At 31.9% G+C, this 23,933-nt stretch overlaps 2 protein-coding genes and 1 long non-coding RNA gene across 4 annotated transcripts; 2 read left to right on the forward strand and 1 right to left on the reverse strand.

The window, feature by feature from the left end:
• On the reverse strand, positions 1-902 carry LOC125607908. The gene is made up of 2 exons (XR_007338964.1): positions 361-902; positions 1-274 (listed from the first exon to the last, which is right to left on the reverse strand). It is a non-coding gene; the product is annotated as an uncharacterized LOC125607908 (long non-coding RNA).
• Positions 903-1,463: 561 nt separating this feature from the next.
• Positions 1,464-4,320, forward strand: LOC106445927 (putative receptor-like protein kinase At5g39000). Its single transcript, XM_048777420.1, has one exon. It carries the CDS (start codon positions 1,731-1,733, stop codon positions 4,227-4,229), a length of 2,499 nt encoding a protein of 832 aa, XP_048633377.1. The 5' UTR covers positions 1,464-1,730; the 3' UTR covers positions 4,230-4,320.
• A 508-nt stretch (positions 4,321-4,828) lies between these two features.
• On the forward strand, positions 4,829-8,425 carry LOC106445928 (ABC transporter B family member 27). 2 transcript variants are annotated; one of them, XM_013887580.3, is made up of 16 exons: positions 4,830-5,088; positions 5,322-5,393; positions 5,469-5,504; positions 5,573-5,647; positions 5,732-5,856; positions 5,937-6,208; positions 6,300-6,418; positions 6,497-6,607; positions 6,695-6,839; positions 6,928-7,060; positions 7,141-7,216; positions 7,292-7,357; positions 7,436-7,543; positions 7,623-7,730; positions 7,801-7,998; positions 8,083-8,425. In XM_013887580.3, the coding sequence occupies exons 1-16, from the start codon at positions 5,017-5,019 to the stop codon at positions 8,290-8,292; spliced, it is 1,926 nt and encodes a 641-aa protein (XP_013743034.2). In that variant the 5' UTR covers positions 4,830-5,016; the 3' UTR covers positions 8,293-8,425. The 2 variants fall into 2 exon arrangements, with proteins under 2 accessions (XP_048633378.1, XP_013743034.2); XM_048777421.1 differs by having other exon boundaries at positions 4,829-5,088; positions 7,141-7,357.
• The last annotated feature ends 15,508 nt before the right edge of the window (positions 8,426-23,933 follow it).

The following is a 23,933-nucleotide window of genomic DNA, read 5'->3' on the forward strand; positions in this document are numbered from 1 at the left end:
TGGTCACACAATTTTCAATAAAATTAAAACTAATATACATGATAACGAAAGAACAACACATGTCATAATTTAAAATGATGAGAAAAATAATAGATCAAATAAAATAAGTTGAGAAGAGTATTTCCTTTGAGGGGCCACTGTTAATAGAGTGTCAACTCTATTAATTTTCTTGCAATTTGTAAATCTTACTTGCATTGTAAAGCATCCTTCTCTTTGGGTTTATTACACTGGTGTTATTCCAATTTAGATCCATTTATATTCTTTGGTTTAAAATCTAATATATTGATTCGATCATAAAAAAATAAGAATTAAAAAAATAATTTATAACGAATGAATATTGTCATACAAAAAAAAATATACCTCTTCCACTTGTATTGTTGTGTTTCTCTTTGATGTATTCCATGATTTTAGCGATATGTTTTGATTCCAAATATATGTATCAAAACGTAAATTCGAAACATTCTTCCTTGATTGAAAGAAGACTTCTTCTTTTGATCTCGAACTCCTCTTCCCCTTGTTGAATCCATGGTGGTTTTTAGTGCACGTTGTTTCCTTAACAAATATGTTAAGATTTGTTTCAAACACCAGAAAGTTATTATGTACGTAAGATAACCACCAAAAATACTTGATTCTGCATTCAACCCAACAATATTGGTTGTCTTCTCGTCGATCATGGCCAAAACAGCCACGCCGGATATTGTAACAGCAAATTGGAAAACAGAATTGAATCCGCCACAAGTAGAATTGAAAACCTTCTCAACTACAGAGAAGACGAAGGACACATAAGTATCGTGATACTCCATTGGCGCATTTATTCATGCCTGGACCAAAAGCAAATAAGAATTGCGAGAAGAAGACAACGTGTTCAAAACGGCACTAACCACTTTGTTATTGCCTAGTGGCTTTTTTTTTTTTTTGTAGTATCTCTGTTCCTTATAGATCCATTTCTTAGAAAAAAAATCTGTTTCAAAAAGATATATTTTTTACATTTTTAAGACATTAATTAATGAAAAATTGTATTTTCAAAAAATACAATTGTGTTTAATAAAATCTCATTGGTTAAAAATTATTGAGAATAGTTAATTAAGAAAAACAATATATTAAAAAATACAATTTTAAATGTTTTCTTAATAAGTATGAAAAATTATAACATAGATTTTTTTAGGAACGGATGGAGTATTTGCTTATCAAGATTTGTACCACTTGACTCTTGAGATATTAATAAAACATAAAGTTAACAATATCCCAAAGTTTCTTAATGAGAATTTTTTTTTGTAATTCTCTCTCTCAACTTCTGTAGTTTTTCTTTCTGAAATGGATAAGATACCGTATGATTTTCTGCCGATGGAGAAGCTCTAGTCATCTCTATTCTCGTTTCCACTTCTAAGACTTACCTTAAATACAACTTTCCACACATAAAAATGTCTTTATCCCCTAATCCTCTATCGTCTTAGCTTATGATCCTTATTGTTCTAGCATCCCGACAAAACAAAATTCCATTCACCGGACAATGTAGAAATTTCACGGAAACTTTTCTTCTTTTGCTTGGTCTCAAAAGTCAGTCAACGGTGGACCCGTAGTAGACTCACTCACCACAGCACCACCCATGGTTCTGCATCAATTATACGCTCATCATCTCTTATTTTCGTTTTCGTCATTATACACTCTTCTTCTCCTATCTTCATCTCCCTCATTCTCAATCCTTAAAAAATTCTCATATATCAGTTCCAATGATCAGTCACGCTCTGTTAGTCATCTGTATTCTCGTTTCCGCTGCCGTCCTAGGACTAGGAGATGCAACAGCAGCATATAAGCCTACCGATCTCTTTCTCATCAACTGTGGCACTAGCTCTGACACCATAGACTCTCAAAGCCAAACATGGACGTCGGATCAGCAGCATCTTCTCACGTCAAAGTTAAAAAATCTTTCGTTCTCTTCAGATGCATCGTACCAAGAAGAGGTTCCTCAAGTGCCCTACACGACGGCTCGCATATTCCTATCCAACGTCAACTACAGTTTTCCAGTCTCTCCCGGCTGGAAATATCTCCGGTTGTACTTTTACCCGACCCGGTACGAATCTGGTTTTGACACCGCAAGTTCCTTCTTCTCCGTCACAGTTAACGGGTTCACTCTCTTGAAGAACTTCAGCGCCGACTTAACGGTAAAAGCTTCCAAGTCGAAATCCTTAGTCAAAGAGTTTATCGTTCCGGTTAACCAGACTCTGAATCTCACGTTCATGCCGTCTCCGAGTTCGTTAGCTTTTGTTAACGGCATCGAGATTGTCTCCATGCCTGATGGGTTTTACTCAAAGGGAGGCTTTGACAATATGATAACGAACGTTGGTAGTACCATTGACTTCAATATCAAAAACACGACTGCTTTCGAGACTGTTCATCGGATAAACGTTGGCGGGCAAATGGTGGATGAGGTCGGTGACACTGGAATGTTCCGGCGGTGGCTTCCGGATGATGATGTCATACTAAGTGAGAATTCAGGAATCATACCGGTTGTACCGGGTGTGAAGATAAACTACACAGAGAAGACTCCCCCTTATGTTGCGCCTGAAGATGTGTACAAGACGTATCGTACGATGGGGAACGTGGACAACCCTGAAATCAACCTGAATTTCAACATGACGTGGCTCTTTACAGTTGATGCTGGGTTTCTATACCTAGTTAGGCTTCATTTCTGTGAGACTCTAGCTGAAGTGAACGGACCTGGCCAGCGTATCTTCACCATCTTCCTCGGGAATCAGATTGCAAAGCAGGAAATGGATGTGATTGACATGAGCGGTGGTTCTCGGATTCCGATGTATCTAGATTTCAATGTATTGGTTGGTTTTGAAAATGGTCCAAGACCTGATCTACGACTTGGCTTGCATCCTTACGCGGATATTTTTCCAAAGTATTACGATGCTATTCTGAATGGTGTAGAGATTCTGAAGCTGAATAGTTCCGAGGGTAGTCTCGCTGGACCTAATCCAAATCCTCTAGTATCATCCGACCAAACACCAAATCATGTAAAGCCTTCGGCAAGAAAAGGTAATAATTCACATGTTTTGGTGATAACTCTGGCAGTGGTTGGTTCTTCAGTTGTCCTAGCGACGTTTGTTTCTGTCATTGCGTTGTTGCGTAAGAAGAAGAAAACGAAAGACGTTCCTTTACATACAACAAGCAAGCCTACGGACTCGTGTTCTCCTCTTACCACATATCTCTGCCGTCGATTCTCCATCTTCGAAATCAAATACGCCACAAATGATTTCGACGAGAAGCTAATCGTTGGAACAGGCGGGTTTGGTTCGGTGTACAAAGGACGAATAGACGGTGGAACCACACTAGTGGCGGTTAAACGGTTGGGAATTGCATCGAAACAAGGCGCTAAAGAGTTCAAAACAGAGCTCGAGATGCTCTCAAAGCTACGTCATGTACACCTCGTTTCTCTAATAGGATATTGCGACGACGAGAACGAGATGGTGCTTGTCTATGAGTATATGCCACGTGGTACTCTTAAAGACCATCTTTACAAAAGGAATAAGGCTAGTGATCCTCCTTTGTCGTGGGAACGGAGGTTAGAGATCTGCATCGGAGCGGCGCGTGGGCTACAATATCTCCACACAGGCGCCAAGCATGCGATCATACATCGAGACATCAAAACAACCAACATACTTCTTGATGAGAACTACGTAGCTAAAGTCTCTGACTTTGGGCTATCAAAAGTGGGTCCAACTAGTGAATCTCAATCCCACGTCTCAACGGTCGTTAAAGGAACGTTTGGTTACTTGGATCCTGAGTACTATCGCCGTCAAGTCTTGACGGTAAAATCGGATGTGTACTCTTTTGGAGTTGTTATGTTCGAAGTTTTGTGTTGCAGACTGATCAATATCGAGATTGTTCCACAAGAACAATCAGATTTGATCAGATGGGTGAAGTCAAATTATATAGGAGGAACTCTTGATCAGATCATTGACCCAGATCTAGCTGTCGATATCACTATGATATCATTAGAGAAGTTCTGTGAAATTGCTGTGAGATGTGTTCAAGATCGTGGTACTGAAAGGCCACCAATGAACGATGTCGTTTGGGGACTTGAGTTTACACTTCAACTTCACGAGACAGCTAAGAAAAACAATGAGGGAGGGACGATGACAGACGCAGAAGCTTTGTTAAGTAAGACTGATGATAACTGTGTCTGTGATCCTGTTGTTGGTGAAGAACCGAAAGCACTGTAGATTAGTTCGTCCTACACAATCTCACTTATGCTGCATGTACCTACCTACGTATTTGCTGAATGAAAATCATTACTGTGTTTTTATCGAATGATTAAGGTGAATATGCGTAGATGATCATATTAGTAAGGTTATAACATTGATGACTTCAAATGAAAGATCTAGATGAGTTAAGAGATCATCTCTTTTTCTCTCATGTGGTTATTCTTTTTCTCTCTCTGTTTGTGTGATCTCAGCACCTTTACCATGGAGAAGACTTGGAGAGAACTATTTTATTTTATTTTATTTTCGTATAAATGTTTACATTTATTTTTGTCATAAAGTTGCCACAACCTATTTATGTACTACTCCCTCTGTTCCTAAATATAAGATTTTTTAGGTAAAACACACTTATTAAGAAAGTTATTTTTTATCTAAAAAATATCATTAAATCTTTAAATTAAAAACTATTCAACCAATTATAAAATAGAACTATTAAATTTGATTGGTTACACAGTTTTTGATAAAGTTAAAGGTACCTAGAAATATGAGAACATCCTACATATTGGAACATAAAAACTATTCTAAACATCCTCTATTTAGGAACAGAGGGAGTAGTTTATTTGATTTTATAAACTATTGTTTTTCTCAATAAAATTGTAAATAAATCATATCGTGGAGGAAAAGAAACAACAAGCACCAATTGGATTTTCCATGGCTACAAAAGAAAGATCCTATCCGAGACAACAACACATATAGATTCCTTAACTTCTTCTCTCAGAAATAAGAGAAAAAAGGTTTTAACTCTGAGATGGGCTACAAGAGACTGATGACTGGTGGGACGTCAAGCAGAGGCCATAGGGATCCTCTCTTACAGAACCAGGTTTCCCAGTTAAACCCTTATCTTCTTTCTCAGAACCATGTTTTTTTTGTCAAAGATTTGTCCTTTGCTCACCCAATAGCACTTTTCAAGTGTCAGTGTTACTTGAAATTACTATTCGAAGCGTCTGATTAGGTTTTTTAAAGCATAGGGTTCTAGTGATCATCTTGTCTCAAAGTTTGATTCTTCAATTTGATTTCCCAAATTTGATTTGCCCAATTTGATCGTTCTTTCAGGATAGAACGAAAGAAAATGGAGAAGAAACGATCGAGAATGGTACAACTGATCTCGAAAGCGGTGTGGCTGAGGTATGTGCTTGTGTTGTTTCTGATACAAACTTTTCATATACAAAGAAGTTATGAAGTTATCCTGTTTTTTTACAGGCAGCAAATGTCGGGTTTGGCAGAGTCTTTTCGTTGGTGAGTGATTCTTGATTAGCATTCTTAGATTAAAGATTCAGTCAATGCTCAAAATGTTATGGTTGCAGGCAAAGCCTGATGCAGGGAAGCTAGTGATTGGTACCATCGCTTTGTTAATAGCTTCAACAACTAATCTCCTCGTTGTATGTCTCTCATCTCTCCATCTTCTATCTTCCTATTTTTACATGATGTTGATTTCTGAAGTGTGCTTGTTGTTCTGGTTACAGCCAAAATTTGGTGGAATGATTATAGACATTGTATCCAGAGATGCCAAGACGCCTGAACAGCAATCTGAATCCATTCTTGCTGTTAGAAACGCTGTCATAATCATTCTGCTTATCGTTGTTGTCGGGTGATTACATCTTCCTTAGTCGTTATTCCTTAGAGTTATTTTTTTTTGGTCTAAAGTTAAATACTTATTGGTTTCTTTAGATCTTTATGCACGGCTTTGCGATCGTGGCTGTTTAACTCTGCCAGCGAAAGAGTTGTGGCTCGACTTAGAAAGGATCTGTTCAAACACCTAATGCATCAGGAGATTGCATTTTATGATGTGACGAAAACTGGAGAGCTCTTAAGTAGACTTTCTGAAGACACACAAATCATTAAGAACGCTGCTACTACAAATCTTTCTGAAGCTCTTCGTAATGTAACAACTGCCCTTATTGGAGTTGGTTTCATGTTTTCATCTTCTTGGAAACTAACATGTAAGAATCTTCTCCTTTTTTTTTCTGTGATTTATAGTAAACTTAATAAACTAGCATGTAAGAACCTGACCTCTTGTTTTATGTTTTATAGTGTTGGCATTAGTAGTGGTTCCATTAATCTCCATTGCTGTGAAGCAATTCGGACGATATCTCCGTGAACTTTCACACAAAACTCAAGCAGCTGCTGCTGTTGCTGCATCAATTGCTGAGGTTGTTCTTTTTACCCTGTTACTCATATAAAATTTATATGTTGGTATCTTAAACTGGCTTGGATTGGATCATGTTTAGGAATCTTTTGGCGCAATCCGAACAGTTAGATCTTTTGCGAAAGAAAGTTATATGGTCTCACAATACTCCAAGAAAGTTGATGAGACTCTGAAGCTAGGACTCAAACAAGCTGTGAGTATTTGTGGCATAAACCATTTCATGATATTAAACTTTTTGATGTTTCTTTGAGAGCATAAGTCTGTATTTTGGCTAATTTAGGTACTTGTCGGGTTGTTCTTTGGAGGACTAAACGCAGCTTTCACTTTATCTGTGATTACTGTTGTTAGTTATGGAGCATACTTAACAATAACTGGTTCTATGACTGTCGGAGCACTCACTTCCTTCATTCTTTATAGCCTCACAGGTTCATCTTGTTTCTTTGTTTATATAGATTTTTCAAGAAAAAATGATAGTGTTATAAACTAAGATAGTTTTTTTTTTATCTTTTGTAGTTGGTTCATCTGTATCTTCTTTATCAAGTTTGTACACAACTGCAATGAAAGCTGCAGGCGCTAGTAGACGGGTTTTTCAGATCTTGGACCGTGTTTCTAGCATGCCAAGTTCAGGGGATAAGTGTCCTGTCGGGTGAGACTTCCTCTCATATTCTTAAAAGCAATTTTTCTATATCATAGAAGATCTGCTTCATTTCTATATTGTTGTTGCAGTAATCCTGATGGAGATGTGGAAATAAATGACGTCTGGTTTGCTTATCCTTCTCGCCCTAGTCACATGATACTGAAGGTAACATATAACGTTTGGCATTATGAAAATTTGGTTTTTGAGCTATTGAACTCTATGTTAACTGAATTTGTGCAGGGGATAACGTTGAGGTTGACACCAGGTTCAAAAGTTGCACTTGTAGGACCAAGTGGTGGAGGCAAAGTAAGTTCTGATCATACAGTTTTCTTTTCGGTTTGGGGTTTGAGGAAAATGATTTTTAATATATTCCATATTTTGCAGACGACCATAGCCAATTTGATAGAGAGATTCTATGATCCTGTCAAGGGAAAGATTTTGCTTAATGGAGTTTCTTTGATGGAAATATCTCATCAGTACCTTCACAAACAGGTAAAAGTTTCTCTGTTTCTTTCATGTCTTTGAATATTTGGTAGAACTTGAATCTTGAATGTCTCCATATTTGTTACAGATCAGCATTGTCAGCCAAGAACCGATTCTTTTCAACTGTTCAGTGGAAGAGAACATCGCTTATGGATTTGACGGTGAAGCTACTCTTTCAGATATTGAAAATGCAGCGGTAATCACACCTCTCATACCTCTTTTGTTGTGTTCAGTAATGAAAAATTAAACCGAAACTTTTGTTGCAGAAAATGGCTAATGCACACGAGTTCATAGAAGCATTCCCAGATAAGTACAAAACGGTTGTTGGAGAACGTGGGGTACGTCTCTCAGGAGGACAGAAACAAAGGATTGCAATCGCGAGGGCGCTTCTTACAAACCCGAAAGTCTTGCTCCTTGATGAAGCAACAAGTGCACTCGATGCTGAAAGCGAATATCTTGTTCAGGTAAACAAAACAGAAGTTTGGAACCAAAACTCAAAAGACCAAGGTTCAAAAAGTTTTAACTCATGTCCTGAATCCACTTTGCAGGATGCTATGGACTCGTTGATGGCGGGAAGAACGGTTCTGGTAATAGCTCATAGGTTATCGACGGTTAAGACAGCAGACTGTGTGGCGGTTATATCAGATGGTCAAGTGGCTGAGAAAGGGACTCATGAGGAGCTTCTTAGCTTGAATGGAATCTACACTAATCTTGTCAAGAGGCAGCTTCAAAGTTCTTCATCTGTAACCAACCTGTGAGATAATAGTATACTTTTTAAAAATAACAAGACAAGTGACCGTAGATCATTCATTGTCTGTGAAACTAGAACCTTCTCTACGAACTTGGTTAATCTTAATGAATTAAATTAATATTAAAATGTTATTATTAGTATATTTTATTTAATATTTTTTTCCAAGCCAACCTTATTATCAAAAAGACAACATGTATCATATATATATATAGCATTTTAATATTTTAAACATGTAATTTAATAATAACAAATTTCATGTTATATAAATCAAAAATGAGTTTAATATAAAAAGGCAATATCTTTTAATATATATATATATCTCAATTTTTTTATATTTTAAGCATCTAATTTAATTAAAAATAATTTATTTTATGTAAATAAAAAATGAATAGAATATAAAAATAATATCTTAAATATAAATATATACCGTTTTATAACCTATAATTTAAGAAAAATAATTATATATATATATCAAAACTAAATATATTTAACATAAAAATATATATAGCAATTTTCTTATATTTAAAACATGTGATTCAGTAAAAATAATTTTATTTTAAAAATCTCAACCTCATTATAACATATAGCTTTTTTATGTTGGTCAGATCAGTTTTCTTTACAAAATTTTCACGTTAGTTAGAGACATCTTAATTACTATTTCATTATATTGAATCAATTTTTAATTTATAAATCAAAAATTTTTTTTGACTAAAAAATCCACAGTTCTTAAAATATATGGATGTCTATATCTTTATATAAATAAAAACTTAATAATTTCAAGTCTAAACTATCAACAAAAATATTTCAATATCTAAGATTTTATATAAGAAACAACAAGGATTTTAACAATTTAGATATTGATCCTAAAGAAACTTTTAAATTGACGAAAAATGAAAATTTTATTTTAGGCTGAGGCACAAAATTCACTTACACATGGAATCAATCAAACTCAATTTCTAGTAGAAGTACCATCTATCCCAGGTAAATGGTATTTTACGGATGGACCATGGAAAATCAGAAAATCTATTCGGAACAAGGATGGTATAGCATTCCGGAAGGTTTTAATAGTTTAATGGGAGCGAGGAACATAAGAGCGAGTCAGTCACCACTGCACACAGAGATAGAAGTTTTCATTTGGGCAATAAGATGTATGAGAAATCTAAGACAGTTTTCTGTTACTTTTGCAACGGATTATTCTCAGTTGGTGAAGATGGTTTTAGAACCAGAAGAATGACCAGCTTTTGCAAGTTATTTGAAAGACATACAGATCTTGAAGAGAAGTTTCAACAGCTCAGAGCTCATTCATATACCACGAACACAAAATTCAAAGACGGACAGTTTTGCACGCAGTGCAAGAAAACAACCATCATTTGTTGCCCATATAAATGGAGAGATACCATTTTGGTTTGAAGAGTGTATATGAGTCTGTTTATGTTACTCATAAAAAAAAATCTATTATATTCATAAAAAATAATGTATTTTCTTGGTAAAAATCACAGTCATCTTTTTTACATAAATTCATTCATCTTTGAATCGATAAAAATCAAAGTAACTGCAGAAAACTTCAAGTAATCCAGTTGGTTACATATGTTATCAAGGCAAAAGTTAAAACGTGTAAAAAATTTGGGTTAAAAGGTTTAAATACATATAACTAAATTTTGAACCGCTCTTTAAAATTTATCTATTTTAAAATTTTAATAGATTTTTGTCACTAATAAAATTATGTTTTTAATATACGATGATGAACTAATCTATTTACAATTGTGTTGATTGTTTATGTTTATAAAATATGCAACAATTTTTAGACATGTTATATAAACTTGTATATTTATACACATATAAATTAAATTTAATATTTCACAAAAATACTAATTTTATTCTATAATAATACTATATAATATAAACTACTTATAAATTTATAAATTAAATTTTGACGATAAATAACCAAAAATCCGAAACACAACCTTTTTTTATTTTTTCCTACCGTAAAATCAGTAAGAAAACAATAAAGACGTTGTTTTTGTATTATAGTGCTCGAGCTTATAAGGAGTTATCCTTTAGCTTTTTTGGTTAGTGGTGTGAGTCGAACGAGTAAAACATATTTACACGTGTGTGCCAAAAAGGCTTAGTTTTTATATTTTATTGTTGATAAAATTATGGAAATGTGTTAAAAATGCATTCATGATGTTAATTAGATCGTCAAAGATTCTTGAAGTTAAATCTCTGATAATTTTTCTACCAACATCTAATTGCTACTCATACATCAAAAGAAAAGCAAATTAGTATCGAAATGAAAATTAAAATGCTGTTAACACTTTGTGGCTTTCCCTTTGGACCAATCATGTCTTCAACCTTATTTCATTTTTTTTTTTAATTTTTGCACCATTTTGAAATAAGTTTGCTGCACATGAAATAATAAATAATGTTGCTTCAAATTGGAAATATTCTATTAATATCTTCATTTTATATATGAACTTTAACTATAAATTTGTTCTTAAATTTTATTTATATTTTTATTCTGTCAAAATAATTTACCCAATTAATTTCAAGGTTTCAATTATTATTTTAATTAATAGGATGTTTATATCAAGAACATGAAATTTTTCATTTTCAAGTTTTAGCTCGGTCGAGAAGAATAAAACATAAATAAGCTTTTTTTTTACTTCAACACATTTTCTTAGTAATAGAATATATATATATATATATATATATATATATATATATATATATATATTTATATAATGCATCTTTATAAATTTTGATGTTTTTGTTTGTTTATTTACGTTATGTAATAATTTGATTAGATGGTATTTTTTAATTTATACTAAATAGTAATTGAGTTGAATTACTGTTAAAAAAATAATTGAATAATATTAATAAACATAAAAATAAATGAAAGGTGCTATTAATAACTAATAATAAATTTAAAATGAAATTTATTTAAAATAATATTTTACAAAGACGAATTGCAGCAAACTATTGAAGTAAATGTTGCTTTGTCTTTTTTTTTCTATTTGAATAAAGCGAAATTTTGTAGAAATCAATTAAGCTATGCATTGAAGATTCTAATATCTTATATACTATAGATGATAAACATATTAATGATGCACGTTTGGGACTCTCAAAGATGTTATTTCAATTTAAGATAAAGACTATCTCTGATTCTCACATTTTCGGTTTTGCTTTAGGATGTTAAATTATAGTTTTGTTTGCTATTACATCAGATAAAAGGAGGGTGTTGAACTTAGAAAAAGTAACGTATGAGTTCTAATTAAGAAGAGTTAGTTTCTTCAATAACAATCGGTTTTATTATCCATGACGATTACTGATGATAAAAAATAGGGTCTTAAGTCTTGTAATTACCTTCTACCCACACGAGACATGCAATACATTTCAAAAATACCATATCATATAGTTTTCTAGACAAAAGGAATTGTGTTGAAGAACAGACGAAAAACAGATAAACATTACAAAAAGGATCGATGTTCACTTTTTAACAATAAAAAATTGGCTCAACAAAAGCATGGTTTTACATTTGGTTAAGAGGTGGTTCATCTCTTGGTTGTGTGTGTTCAACACATATAGAGACCATCTCTTCTAGAAAAGTTTATCCATCCTCAAAACTCAACGGTCATAGAATTCAGCCATTATAAAGATTATAATGTATTGATTACTGAGAGCATAACAACAAAATAAATAGAAAAATAAAATTTAATAAATCATTCAGTGGCTTTCTTTAATCTTTATTCTAAAGTTTCTTTGTGTTGACAAAAGAAAATCTCTATTTTATAAATTGATAGTAGATTACTTATTTATGGAGAGGTTTCTTCTGATTAACCATTTGATTGTGATATTTGTTTCTTTTGTGAATTCAAAAAATAGTTGTTTCCAATTAATGAGTTTTTTATATGTTGTTCCTCTTATGATCAGTTGTTTGTATGTATATGGTTTAAGTATCATTTTTGAATCATTCCCAAATCCAATATAAATATTTAGATATAAAGTATTAATCAGTAAGCAATACAATCTATATTTACCAGAAAGAGAATTTTTTTTTTGAATACGGAAGAAGAACTTCAATTAATAAGAAAGAAAAACTTAGCAAAGATAAACGTATCTATGAGTTATATATATTAAAAAGAATCTTTGTATAATGAAAAAGTGTTCTACAGTACTCTGGTAGTAAAATATGGAAGATTAAAAAATGTTCTACATTATTGCTTCGAAGTTATATTTTCTTTTCTAACCGCATAGAAATTATATCGTACAATTGGTTTAATATAAAAGATACATTCAAAGTTATATTTTATTTTCTAACCGCATAGAAATTATATCGTACAATTGTTTAATATAAAAGATACATTCAAAACGCATTATATCAAATCAACATGTTGTGAATGGCTTGTTAATACATTCAAAGTGCAGTTTATCAATATATAAATGTATAGAATCCACTATCCACATGTTGTGGATAAAATGTTAGTACATACAAAGTTTATTATATCAACGTATGAATTTGTGTACTTTTTAAAATGTATTATCATATCCCTTTTGTCTGAATATTGATATAAACGGTTTGTTTATATTTCGATAAGATGACGAAAACAAATAATAGTTTTTTTTCATTTGTTATGTATAACAGTTTGTCTTTCCGAAACACAAAGTCTATAGTAGTCTATAAACAGCCGTTTATACGTTCATAAATGTCTTGTCCTCTATGGTTCTATATGGTCATAAAACTACTTTGTTAACACATTTTAATTTATTTTTGTAAGAAATCACAGCATCATTCAACCTAACATTATAACTTATCTACTAGCATATTAGTTGTATATGCATACTAGACTATTCCATCTAAAAACTTCATGAATATGATTTAATTTAAGATTGTAAAAAATTTATTAGTTATTTGTAAATCATATTATTACCATAAATAACTGGATGGAGAGTTTTCTAATACGATAAATAATTATATGGTCATTTTTGTTGCAAATAAAATGTATGCTAAAACAGTAAAACCCAATATATATAACCTTGTCAGGAACCATTAATGCATCTTCTATCCCAAGTAGTCATTTATTACTTTATTTGCCTTGTTTAATTAAATTTGGTTGTTGTTGATTCTCACATTTTCATCTAGAGCTTTTTCGCTATCGTATTGTATTTGATTAAGTGTTCCAATTTCTAAAATGTATAATGAAGTTGATTTTTTTTAAAAGTTGTTTATCAAATACTTTTAGTAACATAACTATCAATAATTTGTTAACGACATAAAACAGTTGAACATATAGCTAGATACACTATCACAAAAATCCATAAAAAATAATGATATCATGGAGAATTTAGTAGCAAAAACTTATATATCCCTTACAATAAAAGAAAAAGACCACAATATAGCAAAATATAGCTATCTCTAACCACGAAATGCCACAAGTAAAAATGCAGGAGTTTTCAGGAGTTCCATCCGTTTATATTATGTTTGATATTCATCTACAAAATAAAAAATAAAATTATTAAAATGGCCTTAAGATATCAAAACCACGAGGGTCTAGGAGTGATATCATGCATTATTACATACCATTAGTATAACCCACTCCAGCGAGTTCTTAGGAACCATAAAATCAATTTCATATGGTGTTCAACTTCTTTCTCAACAAGCAAAGCATGTTCACCACGTAATTTGTTACATTCTCCAGGGACATTATTTGATTTCCTAGAGACAAATATGACATAATCATATATTACAACTAATGTTGCCTTATTTTTGATGTGAAAATAAATTAAAATTTCTACTTACCTTCCCAACTTCAAGTAGTTCCAGCCGGTCATCTAAAAAATTCCAAGAGGAATTGTCTCCAACTTTGAAATAATTGTATGTTCGTTCACAGTTCATTCACAATCAAAATATACTTTGGTTTTCCCTCCTCTTCCACATATAACCCACTACACAAACAATGTTTATTAAATTTCAGATGCACAGATTAGTAACTGAAACACAATATAATACACATGCACATCTCTATGAAGTCTGTCATCTCTAAGGAATTCAATTGTTATGTTGAGATTTCTGACTGAGAATGAATTCTTCTTTCCGGTTCTGATTTGGATATGATTGGCGAAATGTTCATAAGAAAGGTTACGATGTTTGGGGATAGGTATGTCTTTGTAATAAGCTGCTTGTGTGAGTCGAAAGAATACACAAACAAGATTTAGTTTTTGTTAATCTATCATAATGTTAAAAAAATTAAAATCGAGTGGTAAATATACCTTCATGTTGTTTAATTGGATTGTCAAAGATATATGAAGTTGTCCATTCTCTTGTAATTTTGCTACCATCACCAAATGGCTACACATACATTAAAAAATAGCAAATTAGTATTGAAATGAAAATTAAAAGGAAACTAATAGTTGGTTTGCTCAAAAACTAGTACATGTATTTTGCTTTGAACTTCTTCTCCACCATTATTTCTCATGAGCATGTCCTGTCCTCTCCCTCCCTATTGAGCTTCTAGATGCTCTCTTTCCGAGCTTCATGATCACGTCTTGGTTGGTTGAGAGGGTTGAGTGCTTTAGATAAGATCCATCCATGGATATCATATTTTTTTCATTCATATACATGTTAACATGTGAAGTAACATAAAAACAACAACAAAGTCAGAAATTTTGGGTTTTTTTCCTTTCAAAGTATGAAACAAAAGAGATGTCTTCCAAAAATATGAAACATAGAACCTTGAAACGTAATCAAAACACACAAAACCTTTAAAATGTGGTCATAAATCACAACACATAAAAAAATGTCTTCCAAAAGAGATAAGAACTCATGATTATTCTATTTTGTTATCACGAAACCTTGAAATAAAGTACACAAGAAAGAACATTCTATGAATGTGCAAATAATATAGATTTAGACGGAAAAAAATCTTAGTGGTTGTCCTACTTCCCCTTCTTGCTATTGAGCTTATATTTGTCCATTTCATTCACGATCACGTCTTGGTTGGACACGAAGGTTCGATACTTTTGTTTATTGGTCTTGATCCAATTGATATGTCTCATTCCTTTAAATTCATACATGCTGATTCTCCTATGAAATTAGACATCAACCAACATGTTAAAAAAATTGAAGATGTGTGGGGTAGATTATAACTTCAAGAGCACATTCTCAGTTAGCAATACACATGATCTCTCAGTCAAGACCAATCTCCAGTGGTAAACTGGATTTAATTTGTAGCAATAAATGCTTCTACTCTTTCATGTCACTTTTTCTATCTGTTGGCCGTGCCTTTTATGAAAGACACTTGTTTGATGCACCCAGAAAAAGCACCCAAAACTTGCATGACAGGTCTATTTTTCCAACGCTCATTGCCACTTCCGTTCAAGAAGAATTGTCAATGATAGTTTTTAGCGTGCACTGTACTCCATACTTCTACTTCCCTGCGATGACTTCTTCCATGGCAAGCGGAATAATAAAGATTTTACTAAGTTTCCATCACGTCACTTTATTCTTAGTTAACCAAGCGTATACTCCTTTTAGTGATCTTAATTAGTGATGTTAACACATAAAGAGTGATGGCGTCAAATCATTGTATTGATCATTTGCGTATTATCCCTAAAGTTTACTTTATATATTTGACTATGTTGCGTTATAAGAGCCACCAGAGTACGCTTGTGGATGCATTTCTCTTATTTCTGAGGTTCCAAAGGCACGGCCAACGCTTGTCGATGCCTTTTTCTTATTTCTCAGGTTCTTAAGGCACAGCCACCTCTATTTTTATCGTTTGTGTTTGCTCCTGTTACTCAATGAGTCTTTCTCTGGTTATGCATGATCATGGTGGTCCAAAGGGAACCAATAGAGAAAGAAGAAGATGTAGAACATTTTTAGGATTTAAAGAAGAAGATTATGGCCTCGAATGTATATAGTAGGACGACTATAGTGCAGTCTGGTATAGGATATATGATACCATTCAGTAAATTATTTTTGCTTGTGTTTTGATTAAAAATTAATGAACTAGAAAAAAAAAGTGGAGAGCGGGATATTCATGATCTTGGACCACACCTAAAATAGGAAGAAGGTAAAATGGTGTGTGGCACACCTAGCCCTGGGCATCCGGGTATTCGGGAAGGAACCATTCAATTTCGGATATATTGAATAAATCATTCTTATAACCAATAGGTACTTATAATATTTTGGTTCGGTTTCGGTTCGGATTCGGGTACCCGTTTAATAAATGAATCAAATATTTATATACAAAATATATTAATTAACGTGTTAATCTAAGTGGTCTACTTTAATATACATTTGTAAATTCATTAATCCAACCAGATTTTGAGTCAATAAAGTGCTAGTTTTATAAGTATTTACTGTATTGGCAAGGCTTCTACTCACCACCTCCCAATTGTCTTCCCCAATTGCATCAGCAGTCTCTGATTCGACCCCCTCATGGACTGCCAATGCCCAGTTCTCTGCAGCAACCCTTGCAATATCCTAACTTTAATGCCCCTACACCTGCTGGTTCATCAACTTTTCAGGGTTCAAGCTTGCCGGAACCACCCGCTTCATTGTTTCCCTTTAGGAGTAGTTCTCAAACTCTAGCACCCAGTTCGTTACCTTTTACTAGCCAAACGCAATCGCATCGCAGTCTCAAGCGCCGTAATGAATATAGATCGTGGCTGTGGAGTAAAGGAGGTTTTTATGAGGTTAATCGGTTACTGGTACTGTTAGGGAGGAGACGAAAGATCTCGGCTGCGCAAAGGAAAGCCGTGAGCTTTAGAGTTGTGAAGATGACCTGGCGATAAACCTAATGGAGGAAACACAGTGTTTCATCTCTATGATCCTGGCGTCACGGGCCTCCCACACCAAAAGCCCAAATATAAATGAATATGGATCAATGCACGAACTCAATAAAAAATCGCAGAGGTTAGAAAAAAAAATGGGACACGTGTAATGTTCTCCTTCTCCTATTTATCTAGGTGGCAAGAGGAGAAGAGAATGAAAGTGTTCTTTATAATAATAGATATAAGAGAGATACATAAAAGATAACATTGTCTGGTAGTAACAATGTTCTCACTCTTCCTGTCCAACCCGGGTTCGAGTGGGGTTTATGACATTTCACTTTATATTAGAAAGTTAAAACTTGATTTTCGGATATTCGGAAACCCATTCGATTTTTGGTTTGGTTCCGGTTCGGTTATTCGGATATAGAAATATAGGAACCATTCGGGTATTTAAAAGTTTCTGTCTGGTTTTGTTTTCGGGTTATTCGGTTCAGTTCCAGTTCAGTTTTTTGGCTCCGGTTTATTTGCCCAGGGCTAGGCACACCAATTTTTAATACATTTTTAATTATGAAAAAATTAGAAAACACACAAATTTATTTACTAATACTATCTATATAATTTACTATATATAATATACATTAATTAATCAGAAGTGACCAATAGGGTTGGTTTGATACACTGTTGCAAACATAAATATTAAAAATTGTTAGTTTTTTTTATTAATTAATGAATAATGTAAAGAAAACAAATGGAATTACTCGGTTGCTTTTTTTTGCTATTAATTTTTATAGATATAATTTTAGATAAATTTTAATTATTAACTAATTTTATTTGTATATATTTACTTACTAGATCTTTATATTATCTTTACATATTTACTAAATTTCATATGTGAATATGATTTATAAAGTCTTTCAGATATAGAAAATATTTTATAAATAAAATAAAATAGTTGTTTAAATTATATTAGTATCACTGATATCTTAATCTACAAATTTTATAAATTAAATAAAATATTTTTAGATATCTTAATTTAATTTTGCATAAAGAGAATTAGCACAATTATAATTTTTAAAAATAACATAATTGGCTATAAATCTTAGTAATAGCATGATAAGAAACTGCAGACTGATAGAATTTCCAGCGTTAGAAAACGTGATGTCAACAAATGGTGTGTTGCAGGTTGGATAGGGCATTGGCCAAAGAGGAATGACACACTTTGTTTCCTTGCTCTTTTCCAAAATGATCGAGAATGGTAGGATCGGATCATAGACCAGTAGTGGCAACTATTGAATATAAAATTTCAAGAAAAAAAATGACAATTTGGTTTGAGAAGAGATGGATTGGACACGATTGCTTAATGGACTCAATAGCTCAAGGTTGTAATACGATGACAGGAAACTCTAACAAAGATTTTATAAGTTAAGTAAATGTAGACATGAAACAGCCATATGGAAGAAAAATAATTTGCCTTATAGAAAATAGAAAATAAGTAAACTGCATAAAGCATTGGAAGAAATCCAAACAATGATAATAGGACACAAGAAGACATTCTGGAAGCGTCTAGGAAATTATATGAGGCTTACAAAGATGAAGAGGACTACTGGCATCAAAAGAGTAGAAATATGTGGCATGCTGCAGGCGATTCAAATACAAAATTTTACCATGCTTTAACCAAACAAAGGCAATCTCGAAATATGATCATTGGGATACATAATGATGGAGGATAGTGGATAACATATTAAATGGGGGTGGAAAAGGTGGCATTAAATTAATTTGATGATCTCGTTACAACGACTTCTCCCACGGGCTTTGGGACTTTTTTAGAAGATATCCCGATAAGTATAACCTCCCAAATGAACAATACGTTAATAGCTTTAGCTACAATAGAAGAATTTTGCTAAGGTTTGTTCATGATGCATCATGAAAAAGCTCTGGGGCCGGATTGGATGACAACATTTTTTTCCAACATGCATGGCATATTATCAAGGGAGATGTTTTAGATTTTGTCAATAACTTTCTGAGGTAAGGGAAATTGGATGGAAGAACATTTGACAAACATTTGTTTGATCCCCAAGACGAAAAGACCAAATAGGATGCCATAATTGAGGCAAATAAGTCTTAGGAACGTGGGTTACAAGATTATCTCGAAGGTTTTGTGTCAGAGATTACGACCCTGTCTTCCAAAATTAATATCCAAAACTCAATCGGCCATTCATTTCAGGGCGATTAATTTCAGATAAAATTTTGATAGCACATGAGATGTTTCATGGTTGACGAACAATAAATCTTGCCAAAAAACAATTATGGCAATTAAAACGGATATGAGCAAAGCTTATGATAGGATGGAGTGGGGGTTCATTCAGGCACTGCTTACAAAAATGAGATTTGATCTGAAATGGATAGAGTTTTTTATAGCATGTATTTATTTGGTACATTATAAGGTACTACTAAATGGTCGGCCTCAAGGTCATATTATACCGCAGAGAGGTCTTCGTTAGGGGGATCTACTGTCACCATATCTTTTTACTATGTGTACAAAGTCTTTGATTGCAAATATAAGGAAAGAAGAGAAAGACAAAAACATTAACGGGTTTAAAGGTAGCAAGAGCAAGTCCGGCGATCTCACATCTCTATTTTGCATAAGATAGTTTTTTCTTCTGCAAAACACAAAGGGATGAATGTCAAACAATTCTACAAATTCTAAAGGACTATGGAAAGGTGTCAGGTCAACAAATTAATTTTGCCAAATCATCATTGCAGTTTGGGCATAAGATTGAGGATACAACCCGGGCAGAGTTACATGACATTCTCAGAATTTATACCATAAGAAGAATGATATCATATTTAGAGATTCTAGAGTGTCTCGCAGGTTCTAAGACACAGATTTTTGGATTCCTCCAAGATAGGATGATTTCTAGAGTGAATGTATGGATGGTGAAGTACCTTACGAAAGGTGGAAAGGAGTACTTGTAAAGTCAGTGGCAACGGATACGCCGAATCATGTTATGTCTTGTTTCCGAGTCCTGAAAAAGAATAATCTCGAAGTTAAAAGTATTATTTCACAATTTTGGATGACCTGGGATAAGTTATGTCAAAATAAAGACGAGGGAGGCATATGATTCAAGAATTTAGTGGATTTTAATATAGTTATGTTAGGAAAACAATTTTGGAGGCTAATTGAGAGACCAAATTCCTTATTTTCCCAAGTTTTCAAGGACAGTATTTTACAAATACTAGCCCATTGGAACCAATGGGATCTAACTCGTCATCCTATGGTTGGCGTACTATTGTATCAGCTAGAGCTCTGGTTATCAAAAGACTAAACAAAAAAGATAGGAACATGATCATCTATCTCAGTATGGAATGATCTTTGGTTTCCAGTCAATCGTTCGAGACCAGCTAACAAAATATTTCCTCGTTGTGATCATGTTATTCCTCTATACAAGCTCATTAACTCTACATCATGTACGTGAAACTTGCGGTAATTAGATATTTGGTTGTGTATCCCTTTATCATGGTATCAAGTTTTAAACAAAGAAGGCTGGCATTTTACACGTTCGGGAAGATATGCGGCTTAGCCAGGATACATGGTTGAGCGGTTATACCGAGCCAGAGCGAGGGAACCATTTTACGACAAGTTTGATACCGTTTTTAAATTTATCTTTAAAGGATAATTATTCTCACAATACTTAAAATTTGTTATAAAAGATTAAATTAACTTTTATAAAACAATCATAAAAGTAATTTATAAAACATTAATAGAAGTTTATAAACTCAACTCCACCACTAAATACTAAAGCCTAAACAATAATAAATAAACTCTAAGCAAAGATGTTATGATAATTTTGATTGAATATATTTTTGAAAAGTAGTAACTAACTTATGATATTCTAAACAATTTCTCTAGAAACATTCTCTTTTTCTCCATATATCATTCTTTTATTTCACTAATTCCATTTTATATTTATAGATACCACATTCTTCTCCCATGACTTCTAAATTTATATGTACTAATGGATATTCTTGATTTTACATATATATATATATATATATATATATATATATATAAAATAAGAAGGAAGAAAAATACACATTTGAATGTTCGCCGAATTTAAAAGTCCAAATGAAGAGCTAAGAAACGACCTTTGAATAAGTATGCTTTTTTTTTAATTTCAACAAAACTAAAAAGTTAATAAGTTTAGTTATTTACAGATATAATGATATGTTCTTAGATTTGGTGTCAGATATCAAATTGGTTACATATTATAATATCTGGAAATAGTGAAAATTTTGTCGTCAGCAAGAAGGAAAAAAGACGTTAATGGAAAAGTCTAAAAGTTAAGACATCCAAAGAATCCAAATCTATCATGAACACCACTTTCTTCGATGACAATTTCAGTTACGTCAATGTCTTACGTGACGTCCGAAACAACACGGAACTCCAAAATCGAAATACTTCAAACACACTAACTTGAACGTTAAGATACCATTTTAAGTTACCACCTTCTATAATGTTTTATTAAAATAAAATCTACTGTTCAAGGTTTTATATTCTAAAAAATACTTTTTTATTTTCTAAAGAATACTATGTCTTTATATTTTTGATCACACCGACACACATATATATAATATAAAAATTACTTTTTTATGTCGACTAAGAAGAAAAAAAAACTCAATCCGCAGGTAGCAGTCAAACGGTGCGGGTTGATCCGCAAATCCAACTATTAGAAAGCAAAAGCAAAGTGAAAAAGGTAGAAAATACAACTCCAACCAACCATAACACTATATTTGATCTTATGTTTTTCAACTCTAATCTTAATATTAAAAGTTACGACAAAAATTTTTTATATTATTTATTTATAATTAATTAATTATCATTTAATAGATAAAAATAATTTTTTTCTAAAAATTAGATTATTCTTTAAAACTTATTTTAGCATAGTGAGATTATAACTTTAAATATTTAATATATAAATATATATAATATTCTATCATATTATAAAAAACTTTTTAGCTAGAGATGTTAAATACTTAATTAATATTTACTTATTTAACTGTATTTATTACATGAAAATAAATGTATATTATTTTAATGTTAATTATTGCAAAAATAAAACAAAAATATAAAATAGTGTGATATATTTATTTTTACAAATTTAAAAAATTAATAATACCAATTTAATTATATTATTAAATAGAAATATAAAATATATTATATATATGTTTGGTTTGATGAATTCACAAAATACCAAATTTAATGGGACGGTGTTATTAATAGAATTCCATTAGAAGTAGAACTACGTATAATCTGATAGCTTGGAGTCTTATTAGAGTTGGTTCAAGAGAATTTCTGCGACAGGTGGACAATTAATGTATGAGGTGGACCATCGCAGAAAAATTCTGAGGGAAATAGGGAGCAACCTTTGAGGGAAGTAGGGAGTTTCATAAATGGAAGCTTGGCAATAAAATCATACACTAGATGAGTAAACCAATTTTTTTTCTTATAAATCCTACTTAACAATCTATGAATTAGTTCATTTGAAACTCTAAAATTGAAACTCTAAAACTATTTAGACCATAACGACATATAAAAATACACAAAATTTATTAAATTAATTACAAAATCATATTAAATATAGTTTTAAAATCATATTAAGAGGTAAAATCTGAGTATAGTTTTGCTAAAGAGAGGCAAAATAATAGAGATTCATCATTCCAAGATTATAATGTTCTAAGTCTAAAATAAGTTTGAATTTTACCAAGTCTAATATGAAGAGATGCCAATTTGTCCATTTTGACATCAAATTTCCCAGACATCCTTTTTTTTATTCAACCATTTCCATACATCCTACGTTGATGTATATACCCTGTTATTTTTTCTGTTTTACAAAAAAATGTCACTTAGACATATTTCACGCAAATTAATAAAACAATAAAATATACTAATGTAACTTTATTTATTATACAATTATTCAAATAAAAATAATTTAATTAAACATCTATTGGTTATTTAAAAAGGTAAGAAAGAGCTTTAATATGAAATTTACATAAAAAGTATAGAATGACTTTTTTTGAAACAAAATAAAAAATGTAAAATGATATTATTTATAAAACAGAAAAAGTATAAAGCAATTTGAAATAAGTGTGAAAACAACTCGATAAGATATATACAAGCATTTCTAACCCAACTCTATGTTTTACTGTAAAATGAGTTGAGAAATAGAGTAATAAACAAACAAAAAATTATTACTTTATTTATGGAATAATCATTTTTTTATTACTTTATTTTTCATTCAATTTTTCAGTAGAACATAAAGTGGGGTTTTATATGCTCTAGTACACCTAAAAGGAGTTGGCTATAGATTAAATCATTTAAATGCATTTGCTGTTATTCGAGAAAGAAAGCAAGCAAAACGATGAAGAAAATGATTTATGTTAGGCCGATAGCTATAAAACGCAAAAATACAACACATTATTAGCCGAACATTGCACAATTCTAAGTTATATCATCATGTGAGTGGTTAAGGAACTTGATGGTTCAATATCCACCTCTAGATTTACTAAAGCAAAAATGTTCGGAACAATTCAAATATTTTGTCGAAGCTGGCTAATGGTTACTAATCGTGAGGTCACAGATCTTAGGTCAATAATCTTACACATGTTATATGTTTGAAATTTAATCTAATAATAAATATTCCCTATTTTTTTAAAAATATGCCATATTGACATTTTTATTACATAAAAAGTTATTTTAAAATTTTGATGAATTTTATAATTATATAAAATTTAATATTAGTTACAACTTAATTGATATTACAAATAATTCAAATAGTATTTATTAAATATATTTAATTAATAAAAATGTATATGCAT

The sequence above is a fragment of the Brassica napus genome, chromosome A4, assembly GCF_020379485.1.
Source record: "Brassica napus cultivar Da-Ae chromosome A4, Da-Ae, whole genome shotgun sequence".
NCBI lineage: Eukaryota > Viridiplantae > Streptophyta > Magnoliopsida > Brassicales > Brassicaceae > Brassica > Brassica napus.

Bases quoted from the DNA above. Each gene is read 5' to 3' on its own strand.
- LOC106445927 (XM_048777420.1), top strand. From the start codon at position 1,731: ATGATCAGTCACGCTCTGTTAGTCATCTGTATTCTCGTTTCCGCTGCC.
- LOC106445928 (XM_048777421.1), top strand. From the start codon at position 5,017: ATGGGCTACAAGAGACTGATGACTGGTGGGACGTCAAGCAGAGGCCAT. The intron at 6,419-6,496 runs GTTGTTCTTTTT...GATCATGTTTAG, and splicing joins TTGCTGCATCAATTGCTGAG to GAATCTTTTGGCGCAATCCG. The intron at 7,544-7,622 runs GTAAAAGTTTCT...TATTTGTTACAG, and splicing joins ATCAGTACCTTCACAAACAG to ATCAGCATTGTCAGCCAAGA.